This window comes from Artemia franciscana, chromosome 16, assembly GCF_032884065.1.
Source record: "Artemia franciscana chromosome 16, ASM3288406v1, whole genome shotgun sequence".
In the NCBI taxonomy this organism is placed as follows: Eukaryota; Metazoa; Arthropoda; class Branchiopoda; order Anostraca; family Artemiidae; genus Artemia; species Artemia franciscana.
The window spans coordinates 27,932,591-27,951,445 of NC_088878.1; the positions used below are offsets into that span (position 1 = coordinate 27,932,591).

The 18,855-nt window shown below is 36.1% G+C and overlaps 1 protein-coding gene across 1 annotated transcript in view; it reads right to left on the reverse strand.

Annotated features, from left to right (window-relative positions):
* LOC136036810 (retinal guanylyl cyclase 1-like) overlaps positions 1 to 18,855 on the reverse strand; it is a 77,805-nt gene that overhangs the window by 12,693 nt on the left and 46,257 nt on the right. The window contains exon 7 of the mRNA XM_065719141.1: positions 13,561 to 13,738. Coding sequence (XP_065575213.1) covers positions 13,561 to 13,738 — 178 coding nt within the window. The remainder of the gene's footprint in view (positions 1 to 13,560; positions 13,739 to 18,855) is intronic.

Below are 18,855 nucleotides of genomic sequence, written 5' to 3' on the forward strand. Positions count from 1 at the left end.
TATATATATATATATATATATATATATATATATATATATATATATATATATATATATATATATATATATATATATAACGCCACCCCAACACCTAGTTGGTGGGGCGCTTCGCACCCCCCCAAGCCCCCCCGCGCGCGTAAGTCGTTACGCGCCATATTAGTTACGCGCCATTGTAGTTGTGTCCCTTTGTCCCACCTGTGAATAGAGATAGATATAAATATATGTTTTTAACTACGTAAAACATGCGAATATACAACATTCTTCGCTGTCCCATTGTCTGTGCATATAAATAGATTGTCAGGTTTACTGACTCTTGAACATGCAACATATAATTTTCCCTGGGATAAACAATCCGTATTCAGATCTATACCTCATTATTCTAATGATGTGTCCCTGTGTCCCGGTCGTCATTTATATTCCCTGTGTCCCGGTCGTCATTTGTGTCCCGGTGTCCCAGTTTGTAATTTCTCTTTTAGTGTCCCGGTCGTCATTTATATTCCCTGTGTCCCGGTGTCCCGGTCGTCATTTGTGTCCCGGTGTCCCGGTCTGTAATTTCTATTCGAACAATCCCTGTGTCCCGGTCGTCATTTATATATCCCGCCTGTGCCCCCGGCGTCCCCGTTGTAGTTGTGTCCCTGTGTCCCGGTCGTCATTTATTTTCCCTGTGTCCCGGTCGTGATTTGTGTCCGGGTGTCCCAGTCTGTAATTTCTCTTTGAGGTTCCCGGTCGTCACTTATATTCCCTCTGTCTCGGTCGTCATTTGTGTCCCGGTCTGTAATTTCTCTTTGAGTGTTTTTTTCTTTTTAGTTTTTTTTTAGTTTTTTACCTTTTTTCTTTTTTCAGTTTTCTTTTTCTTCTTTATTTTTCAGCGTCACTATGAAGTACATATCGACGAACCTATGTTTTTTTAACTTAAATCTGGTAGGCATTGATGACCTTATCCAAGTCAAAATCCCAAACCCAATCATCATCGCTATCATTTTCAGTTTTGATATGTTTTGACTCTCGCTGTCCAGGTGGATTTTCATCTAACTGCGCGGTTTTGCGTTCTTTAGCCGCAAGCCTGTTTTCTTGCTGTTCTTGTGATTCCTCGGAACGCTTTCTTTTCTTACTTTCTCTATCAGCAGCAAGTTTTTTGGCATAAACTCTTTGAGCAGCTTCCTCGGCTGTTGCCATTGTAGGTTCTTCAGTCATTTTACAATTAAACATTTTTCCGTGAACAAATGTCTTAAATACAATTAATGACGTCACCGTCATAGCAAAAATGACGAAAACTAATTTTATGACGTCAGTCGACACAGAAACATGACGTCACCTGATCCACAGACAGACAGACAGACAACTTATATATATATATATATATATATATATATATATATATATATATATATATATATATATATATATATATATATATATATATATATATATATATATATACTAGCTGTTGGGGTGGCGCTTCGCGCCACCCCAAAACCTAGTTGGTGGGGCGCTTCGCGCCCCCACAAGCCCCCCCGCGCGCGTAAGTCGTTACGCGCCATATTAGTTACGCGCCATTTTAGTTGTGTCACTGTGTCCCACCTGTGAATATAGATAGATTTATATATGTGTTTCAAACTACGTAAAAATTGCGAATATACAACATTCTTGGCTTTCCCACTACTGGGAGCTTACCGTTTCCAATTGCCAGCAATTGATCTGAAAATGTTTGACCAGAGTCATCGTTACACAGACAGACAACTTATTTTTATATATATAGAAGATATATATATATATATATATATATATATATATATATATATATGTATTTATATATATATATATATATATATATATATATATATATATATATATATATATATATATATATATATATTTTCTTTTTAGTTTTTTTGTAGTTTTTACCTTTTTTAGTTTTTTTCTTCTTTTGTATTAATCCTAAAGCCAGGGTTCAAACCTGGAGCCTCTCGGACCTAGAACCTGAAACATAACGCTTTACCAACTCAGCTACTTCGGCTTGAATACATTCGTTTTGAGCAGCTTCCTCGGGTGTTGCCATTGTAGGTTCTTCAGTCATTTTACAATTAGAAATTTATCTTTCAACGGTCTTCTTACAATTAAAAATTTGTCTTTGAACGATATTCTTAAATACCTGTGTCCTGGTCGTCATTTATATTCCCTGTGTCCCGGTCGTCATTTGTGTCCCAGTATCCCAGTCTGTAATTTCTCTTTGAGTGTCCCGGTCGTTATTTATATTCCCTCTGTCCCGGTCGTCATTTGTGTCCCGGTCTGTAATTTCTCTTTGAGTGTTTTTTCTTTTTAGTATTTTTTAGTTTTTTACATTTTTCTTTTTTCAGTTTTCTTTTTCTTCTTTATTTTTCAGCTTGTCCTGGTCGTCATTTATATTCCCTGTGTCCCGGTCGTCATGTTTTTTACATTTTTTCTTTTTTCAGTTTTCTTTTTCTTCTTTATTTTTCAGCTTCACTATGAAATACATATCGCTGAACCTTCGTTTTTTTAACTAAAATCTGGTAGGCATTGATGACCTTATCCAAGTCAAAATCCCAAACCCGATCATCATCGCTATCATTTTCAGTTTTGATATGTTTTGACTCTCGCTTTCCACTGTATATATACTAGCTGTTGGGGTGGCGCTTCGCGCCACCCCAACACCTAGTTGGTGGGGTGCTTCGCGCCCCCCCAAGCCCCCCCGCGCGCGTAAGTCGTTACGCGCCATATTAGTTACGTGCCATTGTAGTTGTGTCCCTGTGTCCCATCTGTGAATAGAGATAGATATAAATATATGTTTTTAACTACGTAAAACATGCGAATATACAACATTCTTCGCTGTCCCATTGTCTGTGCATATAAATAGATTGTCAGGTTTACTGACTCTTGAACATGCAACATATAATTGTCAATGGGAAAAACAATCAGTATGCAGATCTATACCTCATTATTCTAATGATGTGTCCCTGTGTCCTGGTCGTCATTTATATTCCCTGTGTCCCGGTCGTCATTTGTGTCCCGGTGTCCCAGTTTGTAATTTCTCTTTGAGTGTCCCGGTCGTCATTTATATTCCCTGTGTCCCGGTCGTCATTTGTGTCCCGGTGTCCCGGTCTGTAATTTCTATTCGAACAATCCCTGTGTCCCGGTCGTCATTTATATATCCTGCCTGTGCCCCCGGCGTCCCCGTTTTAGTTGTGTCCCTGTGTCCCGGTCGTCATTTATATTCCCTGTGTCCCGGTCGTGATTTGTGTCTGGGTGTCCCAGTGTGTAATTTCTCTTTGATGTTCCCGGTCGCCACTTATATTCCCTCTGTCTCGGTCGTCATTTGTGTCCCGGTCTGTAATTTCTCTTTGAGTGTTTTTTCTTTTTAGTTTTTTTTTTAGTTTTTTACCTTTTTTCTTTTTTCAGTTTTCTTTTTCTTCTTTATTTTTCAGCGTCACTATGAAGTACATATCGACGAACCTTTGTTTTTTTAACTTAAATCTGGTAGGCATTGATGACCTTATCCAAGTCAAAATCCCAAACCCAATAGGTTCTTCAGTCATTTTACAATTAAACATTTTTCCGTGAACAAATGTCTTAAATACCGTTAATGACGTCACCGTCAAAGCAAAAATATATATATATATATATATATATCTATATATATAAAAATAAGTTGTCTGTGTGTGGATCTGTGGATGGATCAGGTGACGTCATGTTTGTTCGCATATGACGTCTGAATTATTTCACACTAATACAAAAGAAGAAAAAAACTAAAAAAGGTAAAAACTACAAAAAAAACTAAAAAGAAAGAAAAACTAAAAAAGCTAAAAAACTAAAAAAACAAAAAAAAGGTAAAAATCTAATAACTAAAAAAAAACTGAAAAAAATAAAAAAAGGCAAAAACTACAAAAAAAAATAAAAACTAATAAAAAAACTAAAAAAGCTAAAAAACTAAAAAAACTAAAAAAAACTAAAAAAAGGTAAAAAACTAAAAAAAACTAAAAACTAAAAAAGAAAAAAACTAAAAAAAAGGAAAAAACTGAAAAATAAAAGAGAAAAAGAAAACTAAAAAAATATGAATAAATATATATAAAAATAAGTTGTTTGTGGGTTATGTCTGTCTGTCTGTCTGTCGAGTGACGTCGTTGTATATTCGCAAGTTTTACGTAGTTAAAAACATATATATATATATATATATATATATATATATATATATATATATATATATATATATATATATATATATATATATATATATATATATATATATATATATATATATATCTATATTCACAGGTGGGACATAGGGACACAACTACAATGGCGCGTAACTAATATGGCGCGTAACGACTTACGCGCGCGGGGGGGCTTGGGGGGGGTGGGCGCGAAGCGCCCCCACCAACTAGGTGTTGGGGTGGCGTGAAGCGCCCCCACCAACTAGGTGTTGGGGTGGGAATCCATCCCAACAGCTAGTAGGGAATATAAATGACGACCGGGACACTCAAAGAGAGAGCGACCGGGACACAAGGAATGTTCGATTAGCAATCATCATCAACAAAGCACCGGGACACAAATGACGACCGGGAACCAGGGAATATAAATGACGACCAGGACACTCAAAGAGAAATTACAGACCGGGACACCGGAACACAAATGACGACCGGGACAAAAATGACGACCGGGACACAGGGAAGGTGGGACACAGGGACACAACTACATTGGCGCATAACTAATATGGCGCGTAACGACTTACGCGCGCGGGGGGGGGGGGTTGGGGGGGCGCTAAGCGCCCCCACCAACTAGGTGTTGGGGTGGCGCGAAGCGCCAGCCCCAACAGCTAATATATATGTAAAAATAAGTTGTTTGTCTGTGTGTCTGTGTGTCAAGAAAACAGGCTTGCGGCTGATAGAGAAAGTAAGAACAGAAAGCGTGCCAAGGAACTACCATAGCAACGCGAAAACAGACTTGCTGCTAAAAGAGAAAGTGAAAAAAGAAGGCTTGCCGAGGAATCACAAGAACAGCAAGAAAACAGGCTTGCGGCTGATAGAGATAGTAAGAAAAGAAAGCGTGCCGAGGAATCACAACAACAGCGTGAAATTAGGCTTGCGTCTCAAAGAGAAATCACTAAAAGAAAGCGTGCCGAGGAATCACAAGAGCAACCTGGGTCAGTGCGATGCTGGATGTATTCAGTGGAATGGCAAAAACGAGGATTGCCACACGCACATATTCTAATCTGGCTACATTATAAAATTACCTCTAACGAAATTGATGATGTGATTTCCGCTGAAATACCTGACGAAAATGTCGATAAGGGGTTATATGATATTGTTGTAAAAAAGATGGTACATGGACCTTGCGAGGCACTGAACGAAAATTCACCATGCATGGCCAAAGGAAGGGGCACAAAGCAATATCCTCGACTTTTAATACCCAACACAATTACTGGCAATGATGGTTACCCACAATATAGAAGAAGATCTACTGAAGATGGCGGTGAAACAGCAATAATAAAGAAGCGTAACGGTACCACCATCGAAGTAGATAACCAGTGGGTTCTTCCATTTTCACCATTATTATCAAAAACATTTAATGCACACATAAACGTTGAATACTGTAACTCTGTAAAGGCAATTAAATATATATGTAAATACGTCAACAAAGGCAGTAACATGGCAGTTTTTGCCTTGCAGTCCGAAATCAAAGATATCGACCAAATCGTACAATATCAGGCTGGAAGATACATAAGCAGTAATGAAGCTGTTTGGCGAATTATTTCATTTCCGAAACATGAACGTAGTCCAGCTGTTGTTCACTTAGCGGTACATTTACAGAATGGTCAACGTGTTTATTTTTCGGAATCCAACGTGCAACAAAGAGCCCTGAATCCACCGTATACAAAGTTAACTGCTTTCTTTTCTCTATGCAAAAATGATTCTTTTGCAAAAAAACTGCTGTATACTGAAGTGCCTTGGTATTACACGTGGAATACTAAAAATAAAGTATTTGAACGTCGAAAACAGGGTAAGTCAGTCGACGGCCAACCTACCATTTTCAAAGATACCACGATAGTAAAACTCTACACCGTTCACCCCAATCAACATGAATGCTTCTTTCTACGCCTACTTTTAGTGAATGTACCCGGTCCGACGTCCTTTGAGTATTTGAGAACTGTAAGCGGTACTATACATGACACTTACCGTAGTGCATGCCAAGCTCTGAATTTATTGGAGAATGACCAACACTGGGATAACTGCATCAATGACGCGTACGAAACGTCAACTCCAAGTCAAATTCGTGCATTGTTTGGAATCATTCTAACAAATTGCTCTCCTTCAGCTCCTACAGAGTTATGGGGAAAATATAAATCGAAAATGTCCGAAGATATACTCCATCGAAAACGGTTAGAGACTTCAGATATGACTTTTGATTTTACATCAGAAATTTATAACTACACTTTAGTTATTATAGAAGATTTGTGCGTATGTATGGCAAACAAACCTCTTCAGGATTTGGGAATGCCTTCACCTAACCGTATTGCTGCTGTTTCGACATGTGTAGAATTGGATCGTGAACAAAGTTACAGTACGAGTGGTCTGTTGTCGTATGTACAAAATAACATTTCCAAGTTAACGTCGGAACAAAAAGACATTTATGATACGATAATGCATTGTGTCGATAACAACGTTGGAGAAATTTTTTTTTGGATGCGCCAGGAGGTACTGGTAAAACGTTGGCGATAAAACTGATTCTGGCATTGCGAGAGATTTCAGGCAAACATTACCTATAATACCTAGATCAACCCCTGCAGACGAAATGAATGCTTGCCTGAAAAATTCTAATTTATGGGCACACGTAAAAACATTAAAATTAACTACAAATATGCGTGTCCGATTGCAAAACGATGACTCTGGTCAAACATTTTACGATCAATTGCTGGCAATTGGAAACGGAAAGCTCCCAGTAGACTCAATTTCAGGGCGTATACAACTACCTGCTGAATTCTGTAATTTGGTGACGTCCAAAAATGAATTGATTGAAAAAGTATTTCCGAATATTCTAAACAATCATAAAAATACTAAATGGCTAAGTGAAAGAGCGATTCTTGCACCCTAAAATATAGACGTCCATGAAATTAACAATATTGTTTTAACAATATTGTTCAGTTCGCATTCAGCAGTCAATGGATAAACTTGTCTGACTGCTTTTGCCCGGATACAACGGTTGCTATGCCATGTTGTAGACTTATGTGAATAATAGCGTGATAATTGCTTAAATTAATTGTTACAATATAATCTTGGATATAAAGGAGTGAGTTCTACGTTCGAGCTAGTTCCTGAGGAATCCTGATGTGGTGTTAGCCGTGCCCTTTTAACGGTTTATGCAAACTGCACGCTGTAAACTAGCGTGGGTAAAAAATAAGTTTTTGTAAAGGTAGGTGACATATTATTTTGATAAAGTCAGGATGGGAAAGAAAGCCAGACCCAAACGCAACCGGACAGAAGCTGAGCTATCGGATCCGGTTATGAATTCTACTAGTAATTCGGATACGAGTGTTAATGCGGACTGCCAGAAAACGAATGCAGAGAATATCATTAAAATTTTGGAAATGGTCCAATCTATAAATGTGAACATGGAAACCCTAAAGCAGAGTGTATTTGAAATTCAGAACGATTTGGGTACGGTTAAAAGTCGTGTTATGGTGCTTGAAAATAAAAGTAATACAACGGTCAATGAAATTGCAACAGTGAAGTCGGAATTTCTAACTCTACAAAGTATTGTAAAAGCCCAGTCACAGCTGATTAAGAAATGTAATGAGGAAATGAATGTGGTTGTGTCCCAGTCTCTTGTTGATGAAAATCGGGACAAGTTGCATAATTTGTTGTTTTGGGGCCTTAATGATGTGCCCTTGAATGAGGCTGCATCTCGGGTTTCTGAGGTGATTGTAGCTGGTTTGTCACTCCCACCTGACAAGTTGCCACCATTCACTGTGGTTCACTGTTCCAAGAATTTTGTTAAAATTAGGGTGGACAGTGTCCAGGCACGTTTTTTGATTCTAAGTAATGCGAAAAAATTAAAAGGGAAAGAGTTCGGTGTTTATAAGTCTGTTTTTATTAGTGATGATGTCTCACCGCGTGTGCGGGTTTGCGGAAAGAATTACTTGGGTTACGTAAGCGTTTGGCGGATAAAGGTGTGGAATGCTGGGTACCTCCTACCCTACCACACAGCATCTCTGTTAAAAAGGACAACCGTGTTATTAAAGTGCCTTGGTACGATGCTAAGAGTTTGTTGGATTCTTAATTTTTTTTTAATTTTTCTTTTTTGTAGTTGTTAGAATTAGTGAGTGTTTATTTGTTATTGAAAAGAATAATTAAAAAAAATAATAACAAAATTTAATAAAAAAAAATAAAACTTACTATTTTGTCGCAATAATTATGGTTGTGTGATTGTAGGAATTAGTAGCCGTTGTATTTGGTAACTTGTACATGGATTCGTTACGGGTTAACGAAATACGGCCTGTTTCTTTTTGTGTTTGTTTTTTCTAAGATGGAAAGTGTCATTCTTTTGTTGTTTCTTATATTCTATTTTGTTCTTGTTTAGTTATTTTTCTTTTCTTTTTTGTTTTGTTGTGGAGATGAGGCCAAATTACTTTGTTGTAAAACTGTATAAATATGGTTGATGATGATTGTGGCACCCCAGGCAACAGCCGTCTTAAAATTTTGGAAGCTTCATTTGTGGATTTTGGTAGTATGTTTATGGAGCAGCTCCACCGGAATTATGATATTGGGATTGCTGGTCAATATGTTTCTTGTAATTCAAAGTACTTATTTAAGGATGGTTTGAGGTCCGTGAATGGTGGTGGTGATTCTGAAGATCTCAGAGTTTTCCATCTGAACTGCCAGGGTTTGAACTCATCTTTTAATTTTATAAGCGAGATATGTGAACTTTCCATTTTTCAGGTTATGGGTCTCACAGAAACATGGCTAAATGAGCATAACTCTGCTCTCTTGGATATTCCAGGGTATACATTTTATCATAGGAATCGTCAATTTCGTCAACATGGAGGTATTGGAGCTTATATACGGAGCGATATCGAGGTTTTGGTAAGAAGTGATCTAGTGCTGTTTCACGAGATGTTATTTGAGCCACTTATCCTTCAGCTCAGGCTTAAGCCAAAAGATGTTTATGTTGTTGTACTATATAGACCACAATCTGGGTCTATACCGGCCTTTTTTGATATTTTGGAGGAACAGTTGGATAAACTACCTACTGGTTCGCACCCATTCTTCATGCTTGGAGACTTTAATATTGACCTTAATGATATGAATTCGAATACTCCTATAGATTTCCTACAGTTTTGCATGTCATATAGTTTATTTCCCACTATCAATATTTGTACGCGTGTTACCACTTTAACGGCAAAGCTAATTGATAATATTCTTTCTAATTCTAAATTTTCAGATCCAGGGGTTATTGTTACTGATGTTTCTGACCATTTTGGGATTTCGGCAAGTTTTAAAGTTTGTTTTCCGAGGCTGCAAAGTTCTAGACTGAAAATGAGTATGTTACCTGTGCTCAAACAGGGTAACTTAGAAAAGTTTAAACAAGAGATTTTTAATGTTGATTGGAATAATAAAGTTGAAAATCTAGATGATATAAATATAAGTTTTCAAAGATTTTATGATACATTGATCTCTATTTTGAGTAAAACTTGTGTAGTGAATCGGACAAGGTCAAGGAAAAAGTTGCCCAAAAAGCCGTGGGTGTCACCTAGTCTTCTGCGGTGCATAAATAAGAAAGACCAGTTATATAGGGATTCAATAAGGAATGAAAATGATCCAGTTTGCACAAGAATTTATAAAAATTATAGAAATGCTCTTAATAAACTTTTGAGAAACGCGAAGAAAAAATATTTTGAGTGTAAATTTAAAGATGCTAGTGGTAACCCAGCTAAAACTTGGAAAATTATTAAAAGTGTTATATCTTCAACAGATCCGGTTCTGCCTGACGAAGTTACTACAAGTGATGGGTTAAAATCGAATGAGCCTGCTGTAATCTGTAATGCCCTTTCGGAACATTTTGCAACTGTTGGGGCTCGATTTTCTCGTGCTACAGTAGCTTCTGATAATGATCCTCCGCTTGAGACTTTTATGGGTACTTCTGTCGATGTATCAATGTATCTGAGACCTGTCACTCATGATGAAGTTCGTAAAATTATCTTTGAGATGAAAAGTTCTTTGGCTGGGAGTGATTCCATTAACCTTCTTGTTTTAAAAGCCGTGTTTCCAAGCATTTCACATATATTAACATCCCTTATTAATGCTTGCTTTAAGCAAGGGAAGTTCCCCAATTGTCTTAAAATTGCAAGAATAACTCCTGTGTTTAAGGGTGGTAATAAGAATGATCTGGGGAATTATAGACCAATTTCATTATTACCTGTTGTTTCACGGGTTTTAGAAAAATGTATTAATTTTAGAATTTATGAGCATTTGGAGCGTCATAAACTTCTACATACCAATCAATTTGGTTTCAGGAAGGGCAGAACAACAGAAATGGCGATTTCATTTATTACTACTATAATTAATGATGCTCTTGATAAAAAGCTTAGGGTAGCTGGTGTTTTTTTGGACATAATTAAGGCGTTTGACACTGTATCGAATATTATTAAAAAAATGTGAATTTTATGGATTAAGGGGTGTTACATTGAGTTTGCTGTGGAGTTATCTTCAAAATAGACAGCAGTATGTCAATTTACAAGGATTTTTGTCTAGTAATAATGTTGTTAATTGGGGGGTTCCCCAAGGATCCGTACTGGGTCCGACTCTGTTTTTAATTTATATTAATGATCTACCGCATGTTGTGAAAGCTCTGCCCAGAATTGACGACTTTGTTGACAATGGTACGAGTTAGACCCAGCTTACTATGCCCTTATTTGCTGATGATACAACCTTGGTGTGTGTTGCCCCTACAGAAGAACTGCTCATGTCAACGATAAATGCAGCAATGAGCAGGATACATGGCTTAAGATAAACCACCTTGACCTGAATATAGATAAGTCAAATTTTGTTATTTTCTCTCGATCTCCGAATTTTTACCCTTGGTTTACGGAAATAATTTCGGAGCGGGGAATTATTAAACGAACAAGATTCACCAAATACCTCGGAATCAATGTTGATGAAACCCTATAATTTAAAGATCATGTGAAGTCAGTTTCGAAAATATTGTCACGTAACTTCGGTATGATGCGCAAATTAAAACATATTTTCCCCCCAAATGTTCTACGATTGTTATATTTTTCCCTGATTCACCCGTACATTTTGTATTGCTCGTCGATTTGGCTTGGTACTTTCCCTTCGATAGTTCGTCCAATCCGTGTGATCCAGAATAATGCTATCCGAGTTTTTTGTGGTGTTGGGAACCAGGAGTCTTTGAGGTCTGTGTCTAGAGATTTAAATATAATGCCTGCAGCTGGATTACTTGATTTTTATACGTTGATTTTTATGTATAGGTATTACAGAGGTAGCCTTCCCGATTGTTTTACAGGAATATTTTGTGAGAGGTCTGATGTTCACCACCACAATACTCGGATACGAGGTAATACTGAGGTTCCTCGATTAGTTTCAAGTAGGTCTTCTTTTTCACTTATTTACAGAGCTTCAAAACTTTGGAATAAACTGAGTATAGATATCAAGTAAAAAGGAAGCCTTGACCAGTTTAAGTCTGGTTTACGTGTGGAGTTGCTCGGTAGGTATGCTTTTGAAACTGATTAACTAATATAAATTTTACATAGCTTATTCATATGTAATATTTATGTATTTTTTTTTGTTTTTTTGCTGTTGTCTTGGGGTCACGCAAGGGAGTGTATTGTTTATGTTTTTTTGTTTTTTGTTGATCTCGGTATATGGTCTCATTCTCCATAACTTCTTATTCTCCATATTGTCTCTTTTTTTCTTTGAATTTAGCACAGCCTCGCAAGCTTCGCTTATGTTGTGCTATTGATTAAGAAATGTTTTTTTTCTAATAAAATTGTTCTACTACTACTACTACTAACCAAGATTTGAGACCAGGCAGTCCTTTACAAGTCAGTCGACACAGTTTTGGAACCAAATGAGGCGGTTAATTATCCATCTGAAATTTTAAATTCCGTGGATCTCTCAGGGTTTCCACCACACGTGCTACAACTAAAAATAGGCTTACCAATAATACTGTTAAGAAATATAAACCCACCAAAGCTTTGCAATTGCACGCGACTCGCCGTAAAAAAAACAAACAATGGAAAACGTAATTGAGGCAACAAACTTGACAGGGCCTTTTGAGGGTGAGGCTGATCTTATTCCTCGCATTCCCGTGATTCCAAAGGATCTGCCTTTTCAATTTAAAAGATTGCAATTCACAATTCGATTAGCATTTACAATCACCATCAACAAAGCTCAAGGTCAATCATTAGAAAAATGTGGTATAGATCTTAATACTGATTGTTTTTCCCATGGACAATTGTACGTTTCATGTTCGAGGGTCGGTAAACCTGACAATCTATTTATATGCTTCGACAATTGGACAGCGAAGAATGTTGTATATTCGCAAGTTTTACGCAGTTAATTTGTATTGTATCTATCTATCTATCTATCTATATAAAAACAAGTTGTGTGTATGCATATTCGTTTGTTTTTAAAAAGAGCGTTTGCATATGGCGTCATTATAAGTACATAAGGCTTTGTATATGCACAGATAATGGGAAAGCCAAGAATGTTGTATATTCGCAAGTTTTACGTAGTTCAAAACACGTATATAAATCTGTCTATATTCATAGGTGGTACACAGAGACACAACTACAATGGCGCGTAACGACTTACGCGCGCTGGGGGGCTTGAAGGGGCGCGAAGCGCCCCCACCAACTAGGTGTTGGGGTAGCGCGAAGCGCCACCCCAACAGCTAGTATATATATATATATATATATATATATATATATATATATATATATATATATATATATATATATATATATATATATAGTATCTCTTGTTTTTGTATTGTGCTGAAGACGGCCCATTTGTATATATATATATATATATATATATATATATATATATATATATATATATATATATATATATATATATATATATATATATATATTTTCTCTTGTTTTTGTGTTGTGCTGAAGACGGCCCTTGGACATAGGGCCGAAATATCCACAGAACTGATTTCCACTGTCTTGATAAGATTTTCCCTATTGTCTCTACTTTGTATTTGTTTGTGTAAAATGGTATTTTTTAAACAATCATTAGTCAAACAATCTTAATCTTTTGTTTGAAAGCTTGAAAGAAAATTAGCAAGTAAAATACATGCAACTACGAATCGCCTGTTTTTTTTAATTCCAATAAGTTTCGAATAAAGCTGCTCAAAGAGCTATTTTCTCCCTCTCCAATGATTCATTATTTAAAATAATCTATAAATTAAGCAAAAATCTCTCAAAGGCGAGACCATAGAATTAACATATTTTTAAATTGGACTAAACATGTTCAAAAAGCTGAATTAGATCAAGCATTATAAATATGTAAGACTTACCCAATTTCAGGAGGAACTGGCAACTCTTTCGTGAATCCGTCTTTGCCTTCCAGCCAATAGGTAGGACATTGACCTTTCCCCTTCAACTCTGTCATCCCTCGAAAGACAAGTTTGTAACCCCCAATTTCTTCTAGCCTAGCTTTAGTTGTGTGGGATACGTGAATGCGCCACGCAGACCCTAAAAAATAAAGTCAAGGAGAAGAAATATTTATAAATAGATCAATTAACTGAAAAAACAACCTTAGTGGACCAAGAGCAAAGAAACACAATCCAATATCGAGAAAATACTGGCAAAGTAAAAAAAATTAAAGTTAGTAGTTTATGTTCACTTCTCAATTTTATTTAGCTTTATGATTATGGTATTATTTTTGGTTATGATTTAAGGTTTGTGTTCCCTGTCAAAGTTTATTTATGGTTATGGCTTTTGACATTATTTAGGGTTATAGTTTAAGGTTTATGCTCACTGTCCAGGCTTATTTATGGTTATGGTTAATGGTTTATTGTTCATGGTTAAGGTATTATTTATGGTTTTGGTTTAAGGTTGGTATTACCTTTTCATGTTTAGTTATGGTTTTAATTTCTGGTTAATGGTATCATTTATGGTTATGTTTAAGGTTTATACCCCCTGTTCAAGTTCATTTATGGTTTTAATGTATGGTGGATGGTATTATTTATGGCTATGTTTAAGGTTTATACCCCACTGTTCAAGTTTATTTATGATTATGGTTCATGGTATTACTTATGGTTTGAGGTTTAAGGCCCCTGTCCAAGTTTTGGTATGCTACTTTTCTGCTCTTCCAAAAGCTTGCTTACAAAAGTTTATTTATGATTATGTTTCACGGTATTATTTATGGTTCGAGGTTCAAGGCCCCTGTCCAAGTTATGGCATGCTACTTTTCTGCTCTTCCAGAAGCTTGCTGTGTCAGCAAAAGACTAAAGTTTATTTATGATTATGGTTCACGGTATTATTTATGGTTCGAGGTTTAAGGCCCCTGTCCAAGTTTCGGCAAGCTACTTTTCTGATCATCCAGAAGCTTGCTGTATCAGCAAAAGACAAGAGTTTATTTATGATTATGGTTCATGGCATTATTTATGGTTTGAGATTTAAGGCCCCTGTCCAAGTTTTGGCATGCTACTTTTCTGCTCTTCCAGAAGCTTGCTGTATCAGCAAAAGACAAGAGTTTATTTATGATTATGGTTCATGGTATTATTTATGGTTTGAGGTTTAAGGCCCCTGTCAAAGTTTTGGCATGCTACTTTTCTGCTCTTCCAGAAGCTTGCTGTATCAGCAAATGACAAAAGTTTATTAATGATTATGGTTCATGGTATTATTTATGGTTTGAGGTTTAAGGCCCCTGTCCAAGTTTAGGCATGCTACTTTTCTGCTCTTCCAGAAGCTTGCTGTATCAGCAGAAGACAAAAGTTTATTTATGATTATGGTTCATGGTATTATTTATGGTTTGAGATTTAAGGCCCCTGTCCAAGTTTTGGCATGCTACTTTTCTGCTCTTCTAGAAGCTTGCTGTATCAGCAAAAGACAAAAGTTTATTTATAATTATGGTTCATGGTATTATTTATGGTTTGAGGTTTAAGGCCCCTGTCCAAGTTTGGCATGCTACTTTTCTGCTCTTCCAGAAGCTTGCTGTATCAGCAGAAGACAAAAGTTTATTTATAATTATGGTTCATGGTATTATTTATGGATTGAGGTTTAAGGCCCCTGTCCAAGTTATGGCATGCTACTTTTCTGCTCTTCCGGAAGTTTGCTGTATCAGCAAAAGACAAAAGTTTATTTATGATTATGGTTCATGGTATTATTTATGGTTTGAGGTTTAAGGCCCCTGTCCAAGTTTTGGTATGCTACTTTTCTGCTCTTCCAAAAGCTTGCTTACAAAAGTTTACTTATGATTATGTTTCACGGTATTATTTATGGTTCGAGGTTCAAGGCCCCTGTCCATGTATGGCATGCTACTTTTCTGCTCTTCCAGAAGCTTGCTGTGTCAGCAAAAGACTAAAGTTTATTTATGATTATGGTTCACGGTATTATTTATGGTTCGAGGTTTAAGGCCCCTGTCCAAGTTTTGGCAAGCTACTTTTCTGCTCTTCCAGAAGCTTGCTGTATCAGCAAAAGACAAGAGTTTATTTATGATTATGGTTCATGGCATTATTTATGGTTTGAGGTTTAAGGCCCCTGTCCAAGTTTTGGCATGCTACTTTTCTGCTCTTCCAGAAGCTTGCTGTATCAGCAAAAGACAAGAGTTTATTTATGATTATGGTTCATGGTATTATTTATGGTTTGAGGTTTAAGGCCCCTGTCAAAGTTTTGGCATGCTACTTTTCTGCTCTTCCAGAAGCTTGCTGTATCAGCAAATGACAAAAGTTTATTTATGATTATGGTTCATGGTATTATTTATGGTTTGAGGTTTAAGGCCCCTGTCCAAGTTTAGGCATGCTACTTTTCTGCTCTTCCAGAAGCTTGCTGTATCAGCAAAAGACAAAAGTTTATTTATGATTATGGTTCATGGTATTATTTATGGTTTGAGATTTAAGGCCCCTGTCCAAGTTTTGGCATGCTACTTTTCTGCTCTTCCAGAAGCTTGCTGTATCAGCAAAAGACAAAAGTTTATTTATGATTATGGTTCATGGTATTATTTATGGTTTGAGGTTTAAGGCCCCTGTCCAAGTTTGGCATGCTACTTTTCTGCTCTTCCGGAAGCTTGCTGTATCAGCAAAAGACAAAAGTTTATTTATGATTATGGCTCATGGTATTATTTATGGTTTGAAGTTTAAGGCCCCTGTCCAAGTTTTGGCATGCTACTTTTCTGCTCTTCCGGAAGCTTGCTGCATCAGCAAAAGACAAAAGTGTATTTATGATTATGGTTCATGGTATTATTTATGGTTCGAAGTTTAAGGCCCCTGTCCAAATTATGGCATGCTACTTTTCTGCTCTTCCAGAAGCTTGCTGCATCAGCAAAAGACAAAAGTGTATTTATGATTATGGTTCATGGTATTATTTATGGTTTGAAGTTTAAGGCCCCTGTCCAAATTATGGCATGCCACTTTTCTGCTCTTCCAGAAGCTTGCTGCATCAGCAAAAGACAAAAGTGTATTTATGATTATAGTTCATGGTATTATTTATGGTTTGAAGTTTAAGGCCCCTGTCCAAGTTTTGGCATGCTACTTTTCCGCTCTTCTGGAAGCTTGCTGCATCAGCAAAAGACAAAAGTGTATTTATGATTATGGTTCATGGTATTATTTATGGTTTGAAGTTTAAGGCCCCTGTTCAAATTATGGCATGCTACTTTTCTGCTCTTCCAGAAGCTTGCTGTATCAGCAAAAGACAAAAGTTTTTCTATCATTCTACAGCTGAGGATAAGTTCTATTCACTAACCGGGTGGATTTTTAAAAAATTTGGTTTACGAGGTTTTTACTTTGAAATTACAGTGAAATAGGACAATCTTCCAATTGTTTAAGCAAACGTAGATTCTTCTTTAGAAGAAATTCTAAGTAATTTCAGAGATATGGCTCGGTCAATTGATATATCTGAGACTAAAGAATTATATGATAAAGTAAATTCGTCTTTTGGTGCAAGTTGCAGCTGCAAACTGGTCACAATGTCATTTGGGTAAAATTTTTGCAATTCACATAATTGACTTACCAATAAATTGAGCATTCAACTCGATGCTTTTTTTTATGTTCCTTACGAATATAATAATTGCTTCTACCGCAAATTCAAATTTAAACACTTCTTGATCTCTTAAAAATGACGAATTTTCAATTAAAGTATGAGTTATCACTGGTTTTCGACAAAATAATACTACTTTTTCTCAGCGCCATGTTTTCTCGGTCGTTTTTGAAAAAATAATGCTACATTTTCTCAGTGCTAAAATTATTTATTATAAGGTTAGTTTAGGTTAGGTTAAAAAGTGCTTAAATTTGAATTTGCGGTGGAAGCGATTATTGTATTTGTAACGAACATAAAAAAAGGCATCGAGTGATATCTTCACTTAATTGGTAAGTCAATTATATGATCTGCGGAAAATTTACTGTCATTTAATAGGGATGAAACCTTTTTATTGACAGTGAAAAGATATAAAATTTAACTGTATATTTCGAACACATATACAGTGTTCATCATCAGCAGTATGATGATGAATGCTGTATATGTGTTCGAAATATCCAGTTAAATTTTATATCTGTTCACTGTCAATAAAAAGGTTTCATCCCTATTTTGGACTGTTTTACTTTCGTCATGGAAAGGCAGTGTGGTCTTCGAAGTTATCTACTGTCATTTGCTTCAGAAGGAAAACATACTTTAAGTATACAGAGTAGTTGCATATAGAAAAGTCTGCACTCGTTCAATTTTGTAAACTGAAGAGAAAACGAGCGAGGGGAATCAGATAATATGAATTAGGGAACCTTAATATAAAATAATACCGGGGGAGCCAAATAGAACAAATTAAATTGTTAGTTTATTTCTACGGAAACTTGAGCTTAGACTCAATAAATAAAAGTATCTAGCAAGTTGGGTCTAGTATTGGGTTTGCAAGAACTTGGGGAGTGAGAGTTTAATCCCCGTTTAATACTGTGCTCGCAGTCAACGCTTTCTATTGTTGAGATATCCCCCAAGATATTAGTCTTTCAGTCCTGAGCTATTGATTTTGAATAAATATAAATATTATTACTATTTAATATGCTGGGAATATTTTTAGACCATCGGCTTTTTGAAAGTGAATCTTTGGATATTGCTAAATTCTCAATAACAGTTACATTCTCATGCATCAATATGTAAAAATTTGATCAAGAATTATTAAATTTGATCGAAATTTGATTAAGAAGTAGAAAGGCTATGTATTCATTTCATGAGAACAAATGTCATGAGATTTCAAAAACTTGGCTAAGAATTAGATCAAGAAATTGAAATGCTACGTATTCATTTCATGAAAACGAATTTCACGAGATGTCAAAACTTTGATCAAAAATTAGATAAAAAAAAAATAGAAAGGCTACCATATTCTGTTCATGAGAACGTCTTCATTTCATCTCGTTTTTCATACTTTATCGCTTTCCAGGCCTCCCCGTGTATAAGTAATTCAAAAATCATCTAGGAGGGCAGAAAAAGATCATAAAATGAAAATATACATTCAAAAAACAAAGTTTATCTTAGGCAGCAACTCTTGACCTATTATGTGTACGAATCTCGATCTTTAATTAGGGACATGAAGAGAAATGCATTAACACAGTTTCTGTAAAAAAAAGAGAAAAAAAAGAAAAAATCTACTTATGCTGGGCAAATCA